Source organism: Rutidosis leptorrhynchoides, chromosome 3 (genome assembly GCF_046630445.1).
Source record: "Rutidosis leptorrhynchoides isolate AG116_Rl617_1_P2 chromosome 3, CSIRO_AGI_Rlap_v1, whole genome shotgun sequence".
Lineage (NCBI taxonomy): Eukaryota > Viridiplantae > Streptophyta > Magnoliopsida > Asterales > Asteraceae > Rutidosis > Rutidosis leptorrhynchoides.
In genome coordinates this window covers 163,688,547-163,711,806 of record NC_092335.1, presented here as the reverse complement: position 1 = coordinate 163,711,806, position 23,260 = coordinate 163,688,547, and the positions used below count along the sequence as shown (strand labels likewise).

General features: G+C 35.8%; 1 protein-coding gene across 1 annotated transcript in view; it reads right to left on the bottom strand.

Annotated features, from left to right (window-relative positions):
• The window catches only part of LOC139900567 (uncharacterized), a 140,011-nt gene extending 117,245 nt beyond the window's left edge, over positions 1-22,766 (bottom strand). The window contains exons 1-5 of the mRNA XM_071883334.1: positions 22,673-22,766; positions 22,080-22,501; positions 21,525-21,806; positions 21,173-21,290; positions 20,905-20,971 (exon numbers count right to left, since the gene is read on the bottom strand). Coding sequence (XP_071739435.1) covers positions 20,905-20,971; positions 21,173-21,290; positions 21,525-21,806; positions 22,080-22,501; positions 22,673-22,766 — 983 coding nt within the window. The remainder of the gene's footprint in view (positions 1-20,904; positions 20,972-21,172; positions 21,291-21,524; positions 21,807-22,079; positions 22,502-22,672) is intronic.
• Positions 22,767-23,260: the final 494 nt, after the last annotated feature.

The window sequence follows — 23,260 nt, the reverse complement described above, 5'->3', positions numbered from 1 at the left end:
CGGTAAAAACCGGCATGCCCTAGAAAACTCCTAACTCCTCTAACATTGGTGGGATGTGAAAGTTTAGCAATTACATCTACTTTAGCTCTATCCACTTCAATTCCATCCGTTGAAATTTTATGACCAAGAACGATGCCTTCTTTAACCATGAAATGACATTTCTCCCAATTAAGTACTAGATTTGATTGTTCGCATCTAATAAGCATTCGTTCAAGATTAACTAGACATGTTTCAAATGTATCACCGAAGACTGAAAAGTCATCCATGAAAACTTCCATGCATTCTTCTATCATATCGTGAAAAATCGCCATCATGCACCTTTGAAAGGTTGCAGGGGAGTTGCAAAGTCCAAATGGCATGCGTTTATAAGAAAAAGTACCATAAGGGCACATGAACGTGGTTTTTTCTTGGTCCTCGGGTGCTATTGGAATTTGAAAATATCCAGAAAAACCGTCAAAAAAACAATAGTAACTGTTTTCGGCCAACCTATCCAACATTTTATCAATGAAAGGTAAGGGAAAGTGATCTTTTCTGGTGGCGTCATTTAATTTTCTATAATCAATACAAACACGCCATCCTGTTACAGTCCTAGTAGGAATAAGCTCATTTTTTTCATTTGTAATGACAGTCATGCCACCCTTCTTAGGTACGCATTGAACTGGGGTTACCCAAGGACTATCAGAGATTGGATAAATTAATCCTGCATCAAGCAGTTTAATAATTTCTTTCTTAACAACATCTTGCATATTAGGATTTAGTCTTCGTTGGCGTTGCACATACGTTTTATGACCTTCTTCCATAAGGATTTTATGTGTACAATACGAAGGACTTATGCCTGTAATATCATGAATCTTCCATGCAATAGCTGGTTTATGAGCTTTTAGCACAAAAATGAGTCGAGATTTTTCATTTTCCATAAGAGAAGACGATATTATTACAGGTAATTCAGATTCACCATGTAAATAAACATATTCCAAATGGTTTGGAAGTGGTTTTAACTCTAATGTCGGTGGTTCTTCTATCGATGATTTATATCGATATCTGTCTTCTTCTTTTAGCATTTGAATTTCTTCTATTGTTGGTTCGTATTCATTAGCCACGAGTGCGGCTAACATTTCAGCTTCATCAATTGTTTCAGTTCCTTCTCCTAAAGAACATTCTCCTGTTCCTTGTAATTCTGGAAATTCTTCTAACAATTCTGCATGTGAATCTATAGTTTGAATATAATAACATGTATCATCTATAGATTGCGGTTGTTGCATGGCTCTATCCACAGAAAAGGTAACACTCTCGTCCTCTATACTTAGGGTCAGTTTCTTACCGAACACGTCTATTATTGCTTTAGCCGTGTTTAAGAATGGTCTTCCTAATATGAGAGGAACTCGAGAATCTTCTTCCATGTCCAGAATAACAAAATCTACTGGAAATACTAAAGTACCAACTTTAACTAGCATGTTCTCCATTATCCCTCTAGGATATTTTACTGATCGATCTGCTAGTTGTATACTTATTCGTGTTGGTTTCAATTCTCCAAGGTCTAGTTTAGCTTATAGTGAATACGGCATTAAATTTATACTATGTAGCGACCCGACCAAATCATGTTTGACGACGCCGTCTACTTAGGTCCCGTTACGTGGTCATAAGTCTTTATCATGACGTTTGACCAAAATATGTGGCATCTATTTCATAAGTAGAAGGATGTTTCAAGTTTACAAATGTAGTTCAAAGACTAGTTACATGACAATGTTTAACGTACGAATGAAACCTATGCGACACAATTTAAAGTAGTCAAAAGACGCTCCAACTATGCATGTATACTCGACATCCAAGCATGTATCAAAAAGAGTGCGGAAGCATGTATCAAGTAGCTTTCAAGGACCTGAGAAAAACATAGAAATCCGTCAACGAAAACGTTGGTGAAATCATAGGTTTGAGTAAGTAAGTACAAGTGAACCACAAGATTTGCAACAATGATATAATAGTAATACATTCCAAAAGTTTGTTTCACGAGCACCCAATTATCAATGCTTAACATTCCTTCCATAGAACCCCATCACAATAGTGTTAGAACATACACTGTTTCTCGAAAATACATTTCATTCGTAAACGGTAGTGAACCGTTTGAATGAGGGTTTGTCAAACCCATATGGCCATATAACATAAGTTCTCGCTTACACCCGGCAAGTGTAACTAATGATAATCAAATTGAGGATTTTTGTTCAAACTCGTATGTAGAATGTTTGTTTTCCTGTACTTGTGTTCACTTAATAAAAAGAAACGTTTATGTTTTCTCATCCCAAATGTAAGTGCAAAAGAGTAAAAGTGGGACTATGATCTCACCTTGAGTGCACGTATGAAAAGTACTTCACAAAGTAACGTGTGTGAAGGATAGTGCTAGTCTTGACCTAAACAAATAGGTCGTATCAATAACGGTAAGCACGATAGGTCAAAGATGTTCAATTAGTCCTATGGCTCGTTACGACTCGATTATGTAGCATGTGAAATCAAATTGTCAAGTTTCATGCAAGATACAAGTATATAAACAAGTTAGGAAGGTTGCATAATCATTTGGTTAAGTTTGACAAAAAGTCAAACTTTGGTCGGTCAAAGTCAACGAAAAAGTCAACACGTTCGGGTCGGGTCCCGAACTATTTTTTTGAGGTTTTTAATCATGTATGAGCATGTTAGAACAAGTTACATGTGAATCGGAGGTGCGTAGCATAGCAAACATTATTCGAAAATTGACAAAGTTGGACAGACCACTTTGGCGCGCCGCGCGGGTATATGGCGCGCCGCGCCATTACCTGTACAGAGAAATCTGGCAGTTTTTAAGTTTTATGCACGAACCTAACTTCAAACAATCACCATTTATGACCCGCAAACAACCAAAACATGTATCTTATATCATCGGAAAGGTATTTTGACAAGGAAAACAACTAAACACATTTCAACAATCACATTTACTTTTACAACAACCAAAATCACATTCAAGGCTCCTCATTGAATGCATTCAAGTTCATAAATGAAATTTGATGATTCGGCAACCAATTTACATGAATGATACGTCGTTTCGAAGGTGATCAAGCATACAATACAACCTAACACTTACAAATAACATTTCATGTCATTCAAAGCATTAAATGTTCACATTAAATTCTATCAAACCCTAACCAACAACATCAAAATCACTAATCATGTTGATGAAGTTTTCTAAAACAACCTACACATCATATTGAAGCTAGTGATACTAGGAACACATTTAATACATCCATTTATCACTTTTAACAACATTCAAACAACCAAATCACCAAATCAAACACACCAAAGTTCATATTCAAACTAGTTACTTCAAATAACGAAATCGAACATATAAATCATATATTCATGTTAGACTTGAGCCATAGACACTAATTAATAACTTTATAAGTTAAAAACATCAAGAACACAAAATCTAGTGATTTTAGAAAGTTACCCAAACTTGATGAAATCGGTATGGAATCGAAGAGGAAGATGAGAGGATTCCGAATATGCAATTTGTTTAGATGGATGCTTGCTCGATTTGATTTGGATGATGAATCCTTGAAGTGGTGTTTGAGAGATTTGGTGAAAGTGTTAGAGAAAAAGGAAAAAGGAAAAGAATTAATGAATGGATGAGAGTGAAGGGTTGACTAGTTGACCTAGTCACCTCTTTGCTCTCTTGGCAACAATGGTCCCTCTAGTTCGGTTGCGGGTGCGTGAATTACCTAAACGAGATATTTTAAAACGCGTATTAACGAGGGATGTCATAATCATATAACGGACTTTAAATAGTTAAACGGAAAAGTAAATGGAAAAAGGCGGGATGTTACATTACCTACTCCTTAAAAGAAATTTCGTCCCGAAATTTAAGTAGGCATAGTAGTTGTTGTTTCTTCCTCGAAATTTTGCGTTTCCGGAATCGGGAATAAGTGAGGGTATTTCTTTTGCATTTGATCTTGCCTTTCCCAAGTAAACTCGGGTCCTCTTTTGGCATTCCAACAAACCTTGACAATCGGAATTCGGCTTTGTTTCAATGTCTTGACGGAGGTGTCCACAATTTCAACCGGTTCCTCCACAAAATGAAGTTTGTCATCAATAGTAAGTTCTTCGAGAGGGATGACGATATCGGGTTCGGGAAGACACTTTTTCAAGTTAGATACATGGAAGGTAGGATGAACGGAGTTCAATTGAGGCGGAAGATCTAAGCGATAAGCAACGGTTCCAATACGCTCCAAGATTTCGAAAGGACCAATATACCGCGGATTTAGCTTCCCGCGTTTCCCAAAATGAATTACACCTTTCCAAGGTGCGACTTTTAACATTACTCGGTCACCGACTTAAAATTCGAGGTCGTTGCGTCGTTTGTCGGTATAACTCTTTTGACGACTCCGGGCCGTCCGAAGCCTATCTCGGATTTGAACGATCTTCTAGGTTGTTTCATGAATAAGTTCGGGACCGGTGATTTGTTTGTCGCCTACTTCGGCCCAACAAAGAGGTGAACGACATTTTCGGCCATATAGCGCTTCAAAAGGTGCGACCTTAATACTCGCGTGATAACTATTATTGTAAGAGAACTCGGCGAGAGGTAAGTGCTTGTCCCAAGCTTTTCCAAAATCAACACGCAAGCTCGTAACATGTCCTCTAAGGTTTGAATTGTACGTTCGCTTTGTCCATCGGTTTGAGGATGATATGCGGTGCTCATGTCTAAACGCGTTCCCAAAGGTTCTTGCAATGTATGCCAAAATCTAGAAACGAAACGGCCATCTCGGTCGGACATAATCGATAAAGATTCACCGTGTCGGGCTACGATCTCCTTAATGTAAAGTTGTGCAAGTTTCTCCATTTTGTCCGTTTCTTTCATGGCAAGGAAGTGTGCGGATTTGGTGAGACGGTCAACAATAACCCAAATGGTATCATAACCGCCCGTCGTTTTTGGTAGCTTGGTGATAAAATCCATCGTTATCCTTTCCCACTTCCATTGCGGGATCTCGGTTTGTTGAAGTAGTCCGGACGGTCTTTGGTGTTCGGCTTTGACTTTAGAACATGTCAAACACTTGGAAACATAAGTAGCTACGTCCCTTTTGATGTTCGGCCACCAATATAGTTGTTTAAGGTCGTGGTACATCTTATTGGCACCGGGGTGAATCGAGTATCGTGACTTATGGGCTTCATCTAAAATAAGGCTTCGTAGGTCCCCATAACTAGGCACCCAAATCCTTCCGGCGTAATATCGGAGTCCGGTCTCCCTAATTTCGAATCGAGAGACGAGAATGTTCAAGAGCTCGTGTGAAAGGTTTTCATCCTTGAGAGCCTCATCTTGGGCTACCCGAATTTGGCTATTAAGGTTTGTGTGGATGGTGATGTTTAAGGCTCGGACACGAAGAGGCACCGCTCTTTCTTTTTGACTTAAGGCATCGGCTACTACGTTTGCCTTCCCGGGATGGTAACGAAGCTCGCAATCATAATCGTTCAAAGTTTCAATCCACCGTCGTTGTCTCATGTTTAGTTGCTTTTGATCGAAGATGTGTTGAAGGCTTTTGTGATCGGTGAAGATAGTACTCTTGGTTCCATAAAGATAGTGTCTCCACATTTTAAGTGCAAAGACAACGACTCCGAGTTCGAGATCATGAGTCGTGTAATTCCGTTCATGAATTTTTAGTTGTCGAGAGGCATAAGTAATGACTTTCTTCCGTTGCATCAATACACACCCAAAACCATGTTTCGAGGCATCACAATATACAACAAAATCATCATTGCCTTCAGGAAGTGACAAGATAGGAGCGGTGGTTAGCTTTGTCTTCAAGATTTGAAACGTGGATTCTTGCTCGGTCGCCCAAATGAATTTCTTTCCCTTGTGAGTTAAAGCGGTTAGAGGACGAGCAACCAAAGAAAAATCCTTGATGAATCTACGGTAGTATCCGGCGAGACCTAAGAATTGACGGATATGAGTAGGAGTAGTAGGAGTCTCCCATTTACTAATGGCTTCGATTTTCGTTGGATCGACTTTAATACCTTGGTCATTAACAACATGACCAAGAAATTGAACTTCCTTTAACCAAAATTCACACTTGGAGAATTTGGCATAGAGTTGTTCTTGTCTTAAAAGTTCAAGCACAAGTTGGAGGTGTTCCTCGTGTTCTTCTTCGCTTTTTGAATAGACTAAAATATCATCGATGAACACGATAACGAATTTGTCAAGATACGGTTTGCACACGCGGTTCATAAGATCCATGAACACCGCCGGTGCGTTAGTGAGACCAAATGGCATTACAAGAAATTCATAACTACCATAACGAGTTCGGAAAGTGGTTTTGGAGACATCTTCCCCCTTAACCCTTAATTGATGATAACCCGAGCGGAGATCAATTTTTGAATATACACAAGACCCTTGTAATTGATCAAAGAGGTCATCGATGCGAGGAAGAGGATATCGGTTCTTAACCGTCAATTTGTTTAGTTCACGATAGTCAATGCACATTCGTAGGGATCCGTCTTTCTTTTTAACAAACAAAATCGGAGCGCCCCAAGGTGAATGGCTAGGTTGGATAAAACCACGATCAAGTAGTTCTTGGATTTGACTTTGCAATTCTTGCATTTCGGATGGAGCGAGTCTATATGGTGCACGTGCTACGGGTGCGGCTCCCGGAATAAGATCGATTTGGAATTCAACCGGTCAATGAGGTGGAAGACCCGGCAATTCATCGGGAAATACATCGGAATAGCCACTAATAATTGGCACATCATTGATGTGCTTCTCATTGGACTCGACTTTCTTAACGTGAGCAAGGATCGCAAAACAACCCTTACGGACTAGTTTTCTAACTTTAATACACAAAACGAGGTTGAGTCCGGTGCAACTCTTATCGCCATAGACGATCAAAGGTTCACCATTCTCGATAGGGATTCGGATTGCGTTAAGATCACAAAGGATGTGAGATTTCATTTTGGCTAGCCAATTCATACCGATTATTACATCGAAGCTCCCTAGTTCCATGGGTATCAAGTCAATTTCAAACTCATTACCCAAAATGTTTAACGTACACCCCCGGTAATATGTGTCGGCACTCAATAGTTTTCCGTTGGCCACTTCAATGGTATAAGTGGTATATAGTGGACGTGGTGGAGTATTGAAAGAATGAGTCAAAATCTTGGATACAAAACTCTTATCGGCACCCGAATCGAATAAACAAGTAACATAAGTGTTGTTGAGAAGAAACGTACCCGTGACCATTTCATTATCATCTCGGGCTTCCTCGGTGTTGATGTTGAAAGCTCGGCCGCGCGTATTGGTGTTATCTTTCCTCTTCGGGCATGCATTTCTATAATGGCCCGTTTGGCCACATTCATAACAAGTGCCCGTTTTTGGTGCATTTGGCCCCTTTCGAGCGATGGGGGCAACACTTTTACACTCATTGGCCTTATGACCAACTCCTTGGCACCGGTGGCAAATTAACTTGCCACATTCACCAAAGTGATGTTTGTTGCATTTGTTGCAAAGAGGTAGGTTCCCGGCATAACCCTTCTTGCCGTCGGAGGTGTAAGGCTTCTTAGCAAAGTTGTTGTTGCTTGATTGGGAGGGTTCCCACTTTCTTTTGTTGCCGCTCGATTTATCCTCGGCCTTAGGTGCCGGAACTACGATTTCGTCAACCATTTCTATCAATTTGTGGGCCATGTTCAAAGCTTCTTGATGATTAGTGGGTTTGGATGACATTACTCCGTGTTTGATACTCTTTGGAAGACCATCCATGTAAAGTTCAACCCTTAAAGCTTCGGGGTTCACAAGATTTGGGCACATCAAGGCTAGTTCGGAAAATCGTTGATTATAAGCCTTGAGATCATTTCCGATCGCCTTTAAAGTTCTTAGCTCTTGTTCGAGCCTTCGGGTTTCTTCATTAGGGAAATATTCGACAATCATCTTTTCCCTCAAGTCGGCCCAAGAGAGGGCGTGAGCTTCATCGGTACCCACCGATTGCACATAAGTATTCCACCATGTAAGAGCGACACCGGCGAAGGTGTGAGTGGAGTATTTGACCTTGTCTTGGTCCCGACAACCACTTATGCTAAAGACGGCTTCCGTTTGTTCAAACCATCGGGTGAGCACGACCGGTCCCCCGGTTCCATCAAAAGTGTGAGGTTTACACCCCATGAAGGATTTATAGGAGCGCCCTTCGTTTGAGTTACCGGCTCCATTGTGGTTGTTGTTGTGGTTGTTGTTATTATTGTTGTTGTTGTTGGATGAGTGACCGGCCATGGCCGCATCTACGGCGGTAGCTATCATCCATTAGAGAGCTTGTTCGGGAGTTTCATTGCGGCGTACACGACGGGGAGCCATTGTTCCTTCAAGACACAAGAATACCGTTGGTTAGTATTCTAAATAACACTAACCGTGATATGGAATAAAGATAGAGAGAAAATTTTCCTTGACTCGCCTTAAATTCTTTATGCCATAATGCCGGAACGTTCATATGAGTCACCGTAATATAATCCCGGAAATTATATTACCCTGATTCATATGTGCATTCGACATCATTTCATATAGTCAAGGTGGCGTGTCAATCAAATTAAACAACGTGAGATTAAGATGAACTAAGAGTAGATATGAGTAGAAGCGTTCGAGTATAAATGCACAAGTAGTCAAGTAATTCCTACTTCAAGTCTATATGCCGGTTGTAGTCTAGACTCACCAATGTACCCTATGACTCGAGGTTGACACCAATGAACTCTAAATCCCTACAACCAACGCTCTGATACCATCTGTAGCGACTCGACCAAATCATGTTTGACGGCGCCGTCTACTTAGGTCCCGTTACGTGGTCATAAGTCTTTATCATGACGTTTGACCAAAATATGTCGCATCTATTTCATAAGTAGAAGGATGTTTCAAGTTTACAAATGTAGTTCAAAGAATAGTTACATGACAATGTTTAATGTACGAATGAAACCTATGCGACACAATTTAAAGTAGTCAAAAGATGCTCCAACTATGCATGTATACTCGACATCCAAGCAAGTATCAAAAAGAGTGCGGAAGCATGTATCAAGTAGCTTTCAAGGACCTGAGAAAAACATAGAAATCTGTCAACGAAAACGTTGGTGAAATCATAGGTTTGAGTAAGTAAGTACAAGTGAACCACAAGATTTGCAACAATGATATAATAGTAATACATTCCAAAAGTTTGTTTCACGAGCACCCAATTATCAATGCTTAACATTCCTTCCATAGAACCCCATCACAATAGTGTTAGAACATACACTGTTTCTCGAAAATACATTTCATTCGTAAATGGTAGAGAACCGTTTGAATGAGGGTTTGTCAAACCCATATGGCCATATAACATAAGTTCTCGATTACACCCGGCAAGTGTAACTAATGATAATCGAATTGAGGATTTTTGTTCAAACTCGTATGTAGAATGTTTGTTTTCCTGTACTTGTGTTCACTTAATAAAAAGAAACGTTTATGTTTTCTCATCCCAAATGTAAGTGCAAAAGAGTAAAAGTGGGACTATGATCTCACCTTGAGTGCACGTATGAAAAGTACTTCACAAAGTAACGTGTGCGAAGGATAGTGCTAGTCTTGACCTAAACAAATAGGTCGTATCAATAACGGTAAGCACGATAGGTCAAAGATGTTCAATTAGTCCTATGGCTCGTTACGACTCGATTATGTAGCATGTGAAATCAAATTGTCAAGTTTCATGCAAGATACAAGTATATAAACAAGTTAGGAAGGTTGCATAATCATTTGGTTAAGTTTGACAAAAAGTCAAACTTTGGTCAGTCAAAGTCAACGAAAAAGTCAACACGTTCGGGTCGGGTCCCGAACTATTTTTCTGAGGTTTTTAATCATGTATGAGCATGTTAGAACAAGTTACGTGTGAATCGGAGGTGCGTAGCATAGCAAACATTATTCGAAAATTGATAAAGTTGGACAGACCACTTTGGCGCGCCGCGCGGGTATATGGCGCACGGCGCCATTACCTGTACAGAGAAATCTGGCAGTTTTTAAGTTTTATGCACGAACCTAACTTCAAACAATCACCATTTATGACCCGCAAACAACCAAAACATGTATCTTATATCATCGGAAAGGTATTTTGACAAGGAAAACAACTAAACACATTTCAACAATCACATTTACTTTTACAACAACCAAAATCACATTCAAGGCTCCTCATTGAATGCATTCAAGTTCATAAATGAAATTTGATGATTCGGCAACCAATTTACATGAATGATACGCCGTTTCGAAGGTGATCAAGCATACAATACAACCTAACACTTACAAATAACATTTCATGTCATTCAAAGCATTAAATGTTCACATTAAATTCTATCAAACCCTAACCAACAACATCAAAATCACTAATCATGTTGATGAAGTTTTCTAAAACAACCTACACATCATATTGAAGCTAGTGATACTAGGAACACATTTAATACATGCATTTATCACTTTTAACAACATTCAAACAACCAAATCACCAAATCAAACATACCAAAGTTCATATTCAAACTAGTTACTTCAAATAACGAAATTGAACATATAAATCATATATTCATGTTAGACTTGAGCCATAGACACTAATTAACAACTTTATAAGTTAAAAACATCAAGAACACAAAATCTAGTGATTTTAGAAAGTTACCCAAACTTGATGAAATCGGTATGGAATCGAAGAGGAAGATGAGAGGATTCCGAATATGCAATTTGTTTAGATGGATGCTTGCTCGATTTGATTTGGATGATGAATCCTTGAAGTGGTGTTTGAGAGATTTGGTGAAAATGTTAGAGAAAAAGGAAAAAGGAAAAGAATTAATGAATGGATGAGAGTGAAGGGTTGACTAGCTGACCTAGTCACCTCTTTGCTCTCTTGGCAACAATGGTCCCTCTAGTTCGGTTGCGGGTGCGTGAATTACCTAAACGAGATATTTTAAAACGCGTATTAACGAGGGATGTCATAATCATATAACGGACTTTAAATAGTTAAACGGAAAAGTAAACGGAAAAAGGCGGGATGTTACATACTAGCACCTAAGTCTGTCAATGCTTCTATTGAACTAAGACTACCCAGAAAACATGGAATTGTGAAACTTCTTGGATCTGAGAGTTTTTCTGGTATCTTATTCAACAGTACTGCAGAACAATTAGTATTCATAGTAACAGCCGAGAGTTCTTCCATTTTCTTTCTATTTGTGATTAGATCTTTCAAGAATTTAGCATACCTAGGCATTCCTGAAATCACATCAATGAAAGAAAGATTTACATTTATTTGTTTAAACATATCCAAGAATTTGGATTGCTCGGCTTCAAGTCTTTCTTTTCTCATTTTACTCGGATAAGGAAGTGGTGGTTGGTATGGTTTAACATAAGGCTTTGCCTTAACTGTGTTATCTTCATTAACCTTTTCAACTACCGGTTCTGTTTCCTTTTCTTGTTCAGATTGTGGTTCTTGTGAAGTAGGAATAGAGTCATCAGAATTTACAGGCATTTCAGGTGGTTTAAGTGTAATACCACTTCTTGTGGTAACAGCTTTAGCTATTTCATTCCGGGGGTTAGCATTTGTATCGCTAGGTAGACTTCCCGATTTTCTCTCACCTATCAACATTGATAGGTTACTTACTTCTTGTTCCAAATTTTGGATAGAAGCTTGTTGATTTGTAAATGCTTGAGCATTTTGTTCATTAGTTTGTTTCTGAGATGTGAAAAATTGAGTTTGAGATTCAACTAGCTTCGACATCATGTCTTCTATATTTGGCTTTTTATCATCGGTTTGTGGTGGTTTATTTTGAAAAATAGGTCTTTGCTGATTGTAAGTATTATTGGATACTTGTTGATTGCTAGGACCTTGTTAGTTGTTGTATGGAACATTTCAGTTATAATTCTGGTTTTGATTGTAGATTGGTCTTGGCGGTTGATAATTATTTTGATAATTATTTCCAGGCCTTTGGTTCATGTATGAAACATTCTCTCTTTGTTCCATTGTTTGTTCAATACTGAGACAATCTTTTGTCAAATGTGGTCCTCCACACTGCTCACAACTAATTCGTATTGAGTGAATATCTTTAGTCATCTTTTCCATTCGTCTCTCGACAACATCTATCTTTGCGGAAATGGAATCAAAGTCATGGCTAGAATCGGCTATAGCTGCTTTAGATGATCTAACGATATCTTTTTCTTGGTGCCACTCATGTGAGTGGGAAGCAGTGTTATCAATAATTTTGTAAGCTTCAGTTGCGGTTTTCTTCATAATGGAACCACCCGCTGCTATATCGATGTCTTTTCGTGTAGTGATGTCGCATCCTTGGTAGAATATTTGTACTATTTGATAAGTGTCTAAACCATGTTGCGGACATCCTCTTAACAACTTTCCGAATCTTGTCCACGCCTCATATAGAGTTTCATTTGGCTTCTGCGTGAATGTAACAATTTCTCCTTGAAGTCTCACGGCTTTAGATGCCGGAAAGAATTGTTTAAGAAAATTTTCAACTAAGACATCCCATGTATCAATCGCCCCTTCAAGTAACGATTCTAACCAATCTTTGGCTTCTCCCTTTAAAGTCCAGGGAAATAACATGAGATAGATCTGTTCATCCTCTACTTCTCTAATTTTGAATAGAGTACAGATCCTATTAAAGGTTCGAAGATGTTCGTTTGGATCTTCCTTCGGCGTACCACTAAATTGGCATTGATTAGTTACCATGTGCAGGATTTGTCCTTTTATTTCATAATCTGGCGCATTAATGTCTGGTTGAGTAATTGCGTGACCTTGGCCAGTGCGTTTAGCTCTCATTCGGTCTTCCATACTTAGAGGTTCCAGATTTTCCATGATTGAATTTGTTGAATCTGAATCACTAGAGGATTCTGACTTAATGGTTTCTTCCTCGACAATCTCTGGATGAGTGATTTGTGGTTCAGGAGGAATGATTAGTGGTTCAGGATCTCTAATTTGTCCCTGAATATCCTCCGGATTCTCAATTGTGAGATCGGGTTCAAAAAATGGATTATCGAAAATTTGAATTGGAGTACTTGGTCGACTAGATGACGATTCTAAAGAAAAATCAACAGCGATAATATTGGCTAGATGTCTTGATCGAGTTACAGGTGGTGAACGTATGAAATGTGGTGAACGTTTTGCTCTGTGCATTCACTGAATATCCTATTAGTTATAAAAATAAAAATTATATAAGTTATCAAATTAATAAACTTTTCTGATTTTGCCCACGTTTCGAATAGTCAATAGATGCAGCAGGTAGCCAGGACCCTTTAAATCGGAAGCCCACAACTCGCCACTAACAAATCCAACTATTACTACGAATTAGAAAATTTTGGATGTCTATCAATTTAACCGCTTAAAATAATTTTTCGTTTTGAAATTTTAGAGAAGAAATAGAAAATTCTATGTCCTAAAAACTAGAGCATCGAGAGAAAAAAAACGCGTCGAAAAACGTCGAAAAATAAAAGGTCGAAAAATAATAAAATGCAGCGTCGAAACTTAAAAGTCTAAAAACTAAAAATTAAAACTTATGTCTAAAGGTATTAAAGCTTAAAAAGAATTCTATATCCAAAGCGGCAATAACTTAAAAAGTACTAAAATCTTTAAAATTAAAGCGATAAACAACGTCGTAAAATTCTAAAGCATCAAAATCTTAATCTAAAGAAAAAGTACTTAAATGATTTTACGGCAAAGCCTAAAAATCTAGAAATATAAAATAACTACGGCAAAATACTAATCTTAAAACTAATTACGAACGATAAATATACAATTACGAATAAAAAGATACAAAATATAAAGATAAAACTTAAAGTTATAAAAAAAATACAATTTTTATAAAAAAATTATTTTTATATTACTTATTTTATAAAAGTATCAATTTTATACATAATAAAACTAATTGAAACTTAAAAATACAAAATAAAATAAACTAAAACTAATTAATAAAATAATTAACCCTAATTAGGTTAATAATAATAATAATAATAATAATTAATTAAAAACCCTAATTAGCATTAATTACGTACTAGGTTTGCTGCCAGAGCAGGCTCCGCGAGTGCGGATGTCTGCTGCCCAATATCTCCGCGAGTGCGGACTTTAATAATATTGGGTTCGCTGGTTGGGCTTAAACAGTTCGGCCCAGTTCAGTTTTTAATTTAAGATTTATTTTGGGTTTCGAAAATAAACTGGTCCAGTTCAGTTTTTTTTTTATATTTGATTTTTTTTATGTTTTTAATTTTTATAAAATATAACTTAAATAAAACTTATATTTTAACAATTACTTATTAGATTTTTATAATTCTAAAAAAAAATAAACTTTTTAATTAAAACACCTAAATAGATATATATATATATATATATATATATATATATATATATATATATATATATATATATATATATATATATATATATATATATATATATATTTTATATTTTTATTTTTTTTAATATTTAAAACTTATATTTTTACAAAAATAGATTAAAACTTAATAAAAATCCTTTTTTTATTTATAAAAATAGCGTTTCGCTTCGGCGATCCCCGGCAGCGGCACCAAAATAACTTGATGTTAAAGGAGAGGGGTACGAAATAGTTATATTTTTACTACGAAATACTATTAAATACGATACAATTTTACACAAGTTATTTATTTATTTATAGAGTGGATATACCTAAACCTTGCTACAACACTATAGGCAGTGTACCTAATCGTACAGTAGTGTATTTTTTAGTAAGTCCGGTTCGTCCACAGGGAACTAGCCAAGTTTAACGCTATATTTTTTTATAAAAACTATATTTGTATAAATATAAATATATATAAATAAGTAATATTATTATTATAAAAGGGGGTTTTTACCGTTTAATGACCGGTTTGTCAATTTTATGTCTTAAGTCGCAGTTAAAACCTAATGTAAAATATTAAAAATAACTTAATTTAAAGCGTAAAGTAAATGACGATAATTAAAATGCGATAAATTAAAGTGGGATAAATGACGGTAAATAAAATTGCGATAAAAGTACGATAATTAAAAAATGCAATAAATAAAATGACAGTAAATAAAAGTGCGATGAAATATGAAATAAATGAATTATGCTTATTTAAACTTCTATAATCATGAAGTTTGATGTATTGATTTTAATTTATCACCATGGGTTAATTGTCCTTTGTCCTGGATTATTCGATATGTCCATATGGTTTTTGTCCATAACAGTCCATCAGTCATAAATATAAAGTGCAAATGTCCTCGTCAAATTATCCTTATATCCGAAGTCAAATATTCCAACTAATTGGGGACTTAAACTGTAACACGGTCTTAATACTTTGTTTAATAATTACACCAGGATATCGACTGCGTGTAACCCAAGGTTTTAATACTTTGTTTACAATTACGCCAAGTGTCCTTGTACATAATTCACCCCTATTTTAATGAGTCCATTGACTATTAATCCATTCCCGTGTCTGGTTAAATGAACGATTATTAGTACTTATAAATATCCCGCCCATCGTGTCCGATCGAGTGTATATGGTTATTTATAGGTACGTCCAATTGTAAATCTTTATATTAAATTAACGAACTATCATTCAATTAAACAAATATAAAGCCCATTAATAGCCCATAGTCTAATTTCCACAAGTGTCGGTCTTTTGTCCAAACCCCAATTATGGTACAAAGCCCAATTATCCAAACTTAATATTTAGCCCAACATCATGATTACTTCGATTTAAATAAGCATAATAATAACTTAGCTACGAGACATTAATTTAAAAAGGTTGAACATAACTTACAATGATTAATAATAGCGTAGTGTTACACGGACAGAATTTCGACTTACACAATTGAAATGTACCGTTCTTATTGATTAAAAATGTTCCATATTAATTGATTTCGTTGCGAGGTTTTGACCTCTATATGAGACATTTTTCAAAGACTGCATTCATTTTAAAACAAACCATAACCTTTATTTCATAAATAAAGGTTTAAAAAGCTTTACGTAGATTATCAAATAATGATAATCTAAAATATCCTGTTTACACACGACCATTACATAATGGTTTACAATACAAATATGTTACATCGAAATCACTTTCTTGAATGCAGTTTTTACACAGTATCATACAAACATGGACTCCAAATCTTGTCCTTAATTTTAGTATGCAACAGCGGAAGCTCTTAGTATTCCCCTGAGAATAAACATGCTTTAAACGTCAACAAAAATGTTGGTGAGTTATAGGTTTAACCTATATATATCAAATCGTAACAATAGACCACAAGATTTCATATTTCAATACACATCCCATACATAGAGATAAAAATCATTCATATATGGTGAACACCTGGTAACCGACATTAACAAGATGCATATATAAGAATATCCCCATCATTCCGGGACACCCTTCAGATATGATATAAATTTCAAAGTACTAAAGCATCCGGTACTTTGGATGGGGTTTGTTAGGCCCAATAGATCTATCTTTAGGATTCGCGTCAATTAGGGTGTCTGTTCCCTAATTCTTAGATTACCAGACTTAATAAAAAGGGGCATATTCGATTTCGATAATTCAACCATAGAATGTAGTTTCACGTACTAGTGTCTATTTTGTAAATCATTTATAAAACCTGCATGTATTCTCATCCCAAAAATATTAGATTTTAAAAGTGGGACTATAACTCACTTTCACAGATTTTTACTTCGTCGGGAAGTAAGACTTGGCCACTGGTTGATTCACGAGCCTATAACAATATATACATATATATCAAAGTATGTTCAAAATATATTTACAACACTTTTAATATATTTTGATGTTTTAAGTTTATTAAGTCAGCTGTCCTCGTTAGTAACCTACAACTAGTTGTCCACAGTTAGATGTACAGAAATAAATAGATAAATATTATCTTGAATCAATCCACGACCCAGTGTATACGTATCTCAGTATTGATCACAACTCAAACTATATATATTTTGGAATCAACCTCAACCCTGTATAGCTAACTCCAACATTCACATATAGAGTGTCTATGGTTGTTCCGAAATATATATAGATGTGTCGACATGATATGTCGAAACATTGTATACGTGTCTATGGTATCTCAAGATTACATAATATACAATACAAGTTGATTAAGTTATGGTTGGAATAGATTTGTTACCAATTTTCACGTAGCTAAAATGAGAAAAATTATCCAATCTGGTTTTACCCATAACTTCTTCATTTTAAATCCGTTTTGAGTGAATCAAATTGCTATGGTTTCATATTGAACTCTACTTTATGAATCTAAACAGAAAAAGTATAGGTTTATAGACGGAAAAATAAGTTACAAGTCATTTTTGTAAAGGTAGTCATTTCAGTCGAAAGAACGACGTCTAGATGACCATTTTAGAAAACATACTTCCACTTTGAGTTTAACCATAATTTTTGGATATAGTTTCATGTTCATAATAAAAATCATTTTCTCAGAATAACAACTTTTAAATCAAGGTTTATCATAGTTTTTAATTAACTAACCCAAAACAGCCCGCGGTGTTACTACGACGGCGTAAATCCGGTTTTACGGTGTTTTTCGTGTTTCCAGGTTTTAAATCATTAAGTTAGCATATCATATAGCTATAGAACATGTGTTTAGTTGATTTTAAAAGTCAAGTTAGAAGGATTAACTTTTGTTTGCGAACAAGTTTAGAATTAACTAAACTATGTTCTAGTGATTACAAGTTTAAACCTTCGAATAAGATAGCTTTATATATATGAATCGAATGATGTTATGAACATCATTACTACCTTAAGTTCCTTGGATAAACCTACTGGAAAAGAAAAAAATGGATCTAGCTTCAACGGATCCTTGGATGGCTCGAAGTTCTTGAAGCAGAATCATGACACGAAAACAAGTTCAAGTAAGATCATCACTTGAAATAAGATTATTATAGTTATAGAAATTGAACCAAAGTTTGAATATTATTATTACCTTGTATTAGAATGATAACCTACTGTAAGAAACAAAGATTTCTTGAGGTTGGATGATCACCTTACAAGATTGGAAGTGAGCTAGCAAACTTGAAAGTATTCTTGATTTTATGTAACTAGAACTTGTAGAATATATGAAGAACACTTAGAACTTGAAGATAGAACTTGAAAGAGATCAATTAGATGAATAAAATTGAAGAATGAAAGTGTTTGTAGGTGTTTTTGGTCGTTGGTGTATGGATTAGATATAAAGGATATGTAATTTTGTTTTCATGTAAATAAGTCATGAATGATTACTCATATTTTTGTAATTTTATGAGATATTTCATGCTAGTTGCCAAATGATGGTTCCACATGTGTTAGGTGACTCAAATGGGCTGCTAAGAGCTGATCATTGGAGTGTATATACCAATAGTACATACATCTAAAAGGTGTGTATTGTACGAGTACGAATACGGGTGCATACGAGTAGAATTGTTGATGAAACTGAACGAGGATGTAATTGTAAGCATTTTTGTTAAGTGGAAGTATTTTGATAAGTGTATTGAAGTTTTTCAAAAGTGTATAAATACATATTAAAACACTACATGTATATACATTTTAACTGAGTCGTTAAGTCATCGTTAGTCGTTACATGTAAGTGTTGTTTTGAAACCTTTAGGTTAACGATCTTGTTAAATGTTGTTAACCCAATGTTTATAATATCAAATGAGATTTTAAATTATTATATTATCATGATATTATCATGTATGAATATCTTTTAATATGATATATATACATTAAATGTCTTTACAACGATAATCGTTACATGTATGTCTCGTTTAAAAATAATTAAGTTAGTAGTCTTGTTTTTACATATGTAGTTCATTGTTAATATACTTAATGATATGTTTACTTATCATAGTATCATGTTAACTATATATATATATATATATATCCATATATATGTCATCATATAGTTTTTACAAGTTTTAACGTTCGTGAATCACCAGTCAACTTGGGTGGTCAATTGTCTATATGAAACATATTTCAATTAATCAAGTCTTAACAAGTTTGATTGCTTAACATGTTGGAAACATTTAATCATGTAAATATCAATCTCAATTAATATATATAAACATGGAAAAGTTTGGGTCACTATAACAATTACAACATTCGCTAACATAACCTTATTATTATTAATCTTAAATTAAAATTAAAATTATAAATTATATATATATATATATATCGTGAGAGAGAGATTGAAAAAGGAGTGAATAAAATCGATCAGAATGCGCGACCTTTTATAGGCCCACATTTCACTGTAGAGCTCTATGAGTGCTGAGCTTTTATGCTTTACACCTCCGCGAGTGCGGAGGTCTGGAATCCAGCTCATAGATGAAATCAAAACGTGGGCTGCATATAATTATAATATATAATAATATACATAATTAATTATATATTATATTATATTCTTGTGCATAGTTGACTTGTAATTTTTGGTCCATTGCGTCGCGCGTGAAAGTTGGTTCATGTCTCGGTTCCGGATTTTCGAACGCCTTTTAGTACAATTTAATATCTTGTACTTTGTGTTTCACGGCTTGTACTCTTGTAATTTTTAGACGTTTCTCATCAATAATTTGAACCACTTGGATTGTACTTTGTACTTTTTAGCTTTTTGGTCATTTGCGTCTTCAATTCGTCGAATCTGTCTTTTGTCTTCACCTTTTATTATTTAAACGAATATCACTTGTAAATAGAACAATTGCAACTAAAAGCTTGTCTTTCTTGTGGGATAATGCTATGAAATATATGTTCGTTTTTAGCATTATCAATTAGCAACAACATTAGAAGTACCAGCCTTGTGTTTAGACACAAAGGAGTACATCTGCAAGAATTCAACCCATTTGGCATGTCTTGGATTTAATTTGTGCTGCCCATTAATGTACTTCAATGCTTCATGATCAGAAAAGAGAACAAACTGCCTTGGCTTCAAATAATGAGATCAGTGATCAACAGCTCAAATGATGGCATAAAATTCTTTATCATAAGTGTTATAATTCAGCTTTGACCCATTTAGCTTTTCACTGAAATAAGCTACTGGTCTTTTTCCTTGCACTAGAACAGCTCCAATGCCAACACCACTTGCATCACATTCAAGTTCAAACAACATATCAAATTTAGGCAAAGCAAGAATAGGTGCTGAACAAATGCTGATTGGGCAGAACTAGACCATTCAAATACCCCTTTCTTCATACAATCAGTAATTGGAGCTACAATTGTAGAGAAGTCTTTGATAAACCTTCTATAAAATGAAGCTAAACCATGAAAACTTCTGACTTCAGTGATGGAAGAAGGACTAGGCCAAGACCGGATTGCTTTCACCTTAGATGGATCCATTGAAATGCCTTCTTCAGAAACCACATATCCAAGAAACACCACTTTGCTGACAAAGAAATCACACTTCTCCAGCTTTGCATATAATTGATACTGCCTTAACAGCTCAAATACTTTCCTCAAATGATCCAAGTGTTCTTCTTTACTTTTTGAGTACACTAGAATGTCATCAAAATAAACAACCACAAACTGACCAATAAGTGGCCTGATCAAGCACCTCATTCATAAGTCTCGTGAATGTGCTGGGTGCATTGGATAATCCAAAAGGCATAACCAACCACTCGAATAGACCACCCTTGATCTTGAAAGTTGTCTTCCATTCATCGCCTTCTTTTATTCAAATTTGATGATACCCACTTCTAAGATCAACATTGGAGAACACATAAGAACCATGCAGCTCATCTAGCATATCATCTAATCTAGGTTTGGGATACCTATACTTGATGGTGATGTTGTTAATAGCTCTGCTGTCTATACACATTCTCATAGAACCATCTTTCTTTGGAACCAGCAAAGCTGGTACCGAACAAGGACTCATGCTGGTTCTAACATACCCTTTTGCAACCAGCTCATTAACTTTCTTTTCTAAATCTTTTGCTTCATGAGGAGAACATCGATAAGCTGCTTTGTTGGGAAGAACAAATTCAGGTACAAGATCAATTTGATGTTCAATACCCCTGATTGGTGGCAAACCAGTAGGTAACTCAGTAGGAAACACATCAGCAAATTTGGATAACAATGGCTTTACCCTAGCTGGTATTTCATCATGCTGGTTCAACTCATCATTTTCAACCATCAGCAATAAATAAGCACCAGTACCACCCTTTAACTCAGTATCAACTTCAGTTTGAGTCATAAACAAAGTTTTACCATTATTAACAGTAGGATCAGCTCTAGGTATTTCACTAGGTTTTAAAGAAGCGATGGTGATCTTTTTACCCTTCACATACAACGAGTAAGTATTTTGGTGTCCATTATGATAGACATACTTATCGAATAACCAAGGTCAACGAAGCAGCAAATGACAAGCATCCATAGGAATAACATCACAAGTGATCTCATCTTGATAAACAGTACCAATAGAAAATGGAACAATAACTTGGCGAGTAACCTTTACCTCACTGCCTTGATTAAGCCATTGAAGTTTTTATGGAGGAGGATGCGTCTTTGTAACCAGCTCAAGCTTTTCCACCATGTGAGCAGATGCTGCGTTTGTACAACTGCCTCCATCAACAATCAGGATACACACTTTGCCCTTGACTGTGCACCTTGAATGAAAGATGTTTTCACGCTGGCTCTTATCTCCAATAGTCTCAGCTGAGTGCTTTACTCTTCGAATCATTAAAAATTCTCCAATAACAGCAGCAACAAACTCTTCACTATCAGACTCATCATATGCTGGTTTAGTTTCAAAACCCCCTTCCAAATCTTCAATCTCCATTAATGTAAGAGCACGCTGGTTAGGACATTAAGCTTAAAAATGCCGCAATCCATAGCACTTGAAGCATTTCCTTTTATTATCATTAGGACTAGCTACAACCTGCTCTTTGCCTTTACTGGCTTTGGATGCTGCTTAGTTATGCTTGGGCAGCATTGAGGATTGACCCTTCATAGGCAGCATTACTGGCTTGGAATAAGACTTAAAATTACTTTTCTTCTTTGCTTGTTTCTCCACTTGAATAGCCAGCTTGCAAGCACTCTCAAAAGTCCATAGAGGCTGCATTTCAACTTGATCAACAATTGAAGCATTTAAACCTCCAACGAATCTTGCTATAGTGTGTTCTTCAGCTTCTTTGACATTAGTACAAATTTTGAGCTGCTCAAACTCTCTAATGTAATCAACAACATTCATGCTACCTTGCTTGAGTGTATTCATCTGTATATACAGATCTTGTTTGTAAGCTTGAGGAACAAATCTTTTCTGCTTACACTCTTTTAATTTGGACCAGGTCTTGATGGTCTTCTTTCCTTCATATTGCCTTTCCCTTTTCAGATTATCATACCACATTGAAGCATACTTCTTTAGCTTGATTACAACAACTTTAAAGGCCTTTTTATCATCATAGCCTTTAACCTCCCTAATTCTATCCATGGCCTGAACCCATTCATAGTAATCTTCAGGATTTGAGGATTCTTCAAGATCAGGAGGATCTATCTTGTTATCTTTCAAATCATCAGCTCGTTTCCTATGCCTTCTTCTTCTTTGTGAAGAAGCATGAGACCCATCAGTAGATCCATGTCTACCAAGTTCAGATCCAGTACTAGAAGACACAATGGTTGTATCTCCATTTTCAGATCAAGTTCTTTTTCTTCTTGGCTTACCATCTTCCAACAAATAAACCATTCTTTCCATATGATGTTGTAGAGCTTCAATGGCTCTATCTCTTCTAAGATTATGAGCTTCTTCAAGAGTCATGTTTATAGGAATCTCAGTCATTTCAAATCAGATCTAGAAATAAGCTTCTCAGCTCAAAAATAGAGTATGAACTGAAACAACAATAAATATGATAAGAAAGCTTCGATTGAACAACCTAAGCTCTGATACCACTTTGATACATAATTATGACTTTAAAAACGCAATTTAGAACAAGCTTTCTTCACCCAACAGATCTGAACACCAAACACCCAATTTGTAACAGTAACAGCCCCAAAATAGAGTATAAAACTCTGAAATAAGAACACAAAGGATAAAGAATCTAAACCCTTAATGATAAAGATACCACAACAATTGGAGATCTAGAAACACTCCAAAACTTCAACTACAGCTGATAAAGATTCCACCACAACTATAATATCAGATATGAAGATTTGGATTTCACCACAATGTTTGATAAAGTAACACCACAAACACTGATAAAGAAACCACTCTTAGCCACCAGAATCAAAGATTCGTAAAGACACAGAGATTTT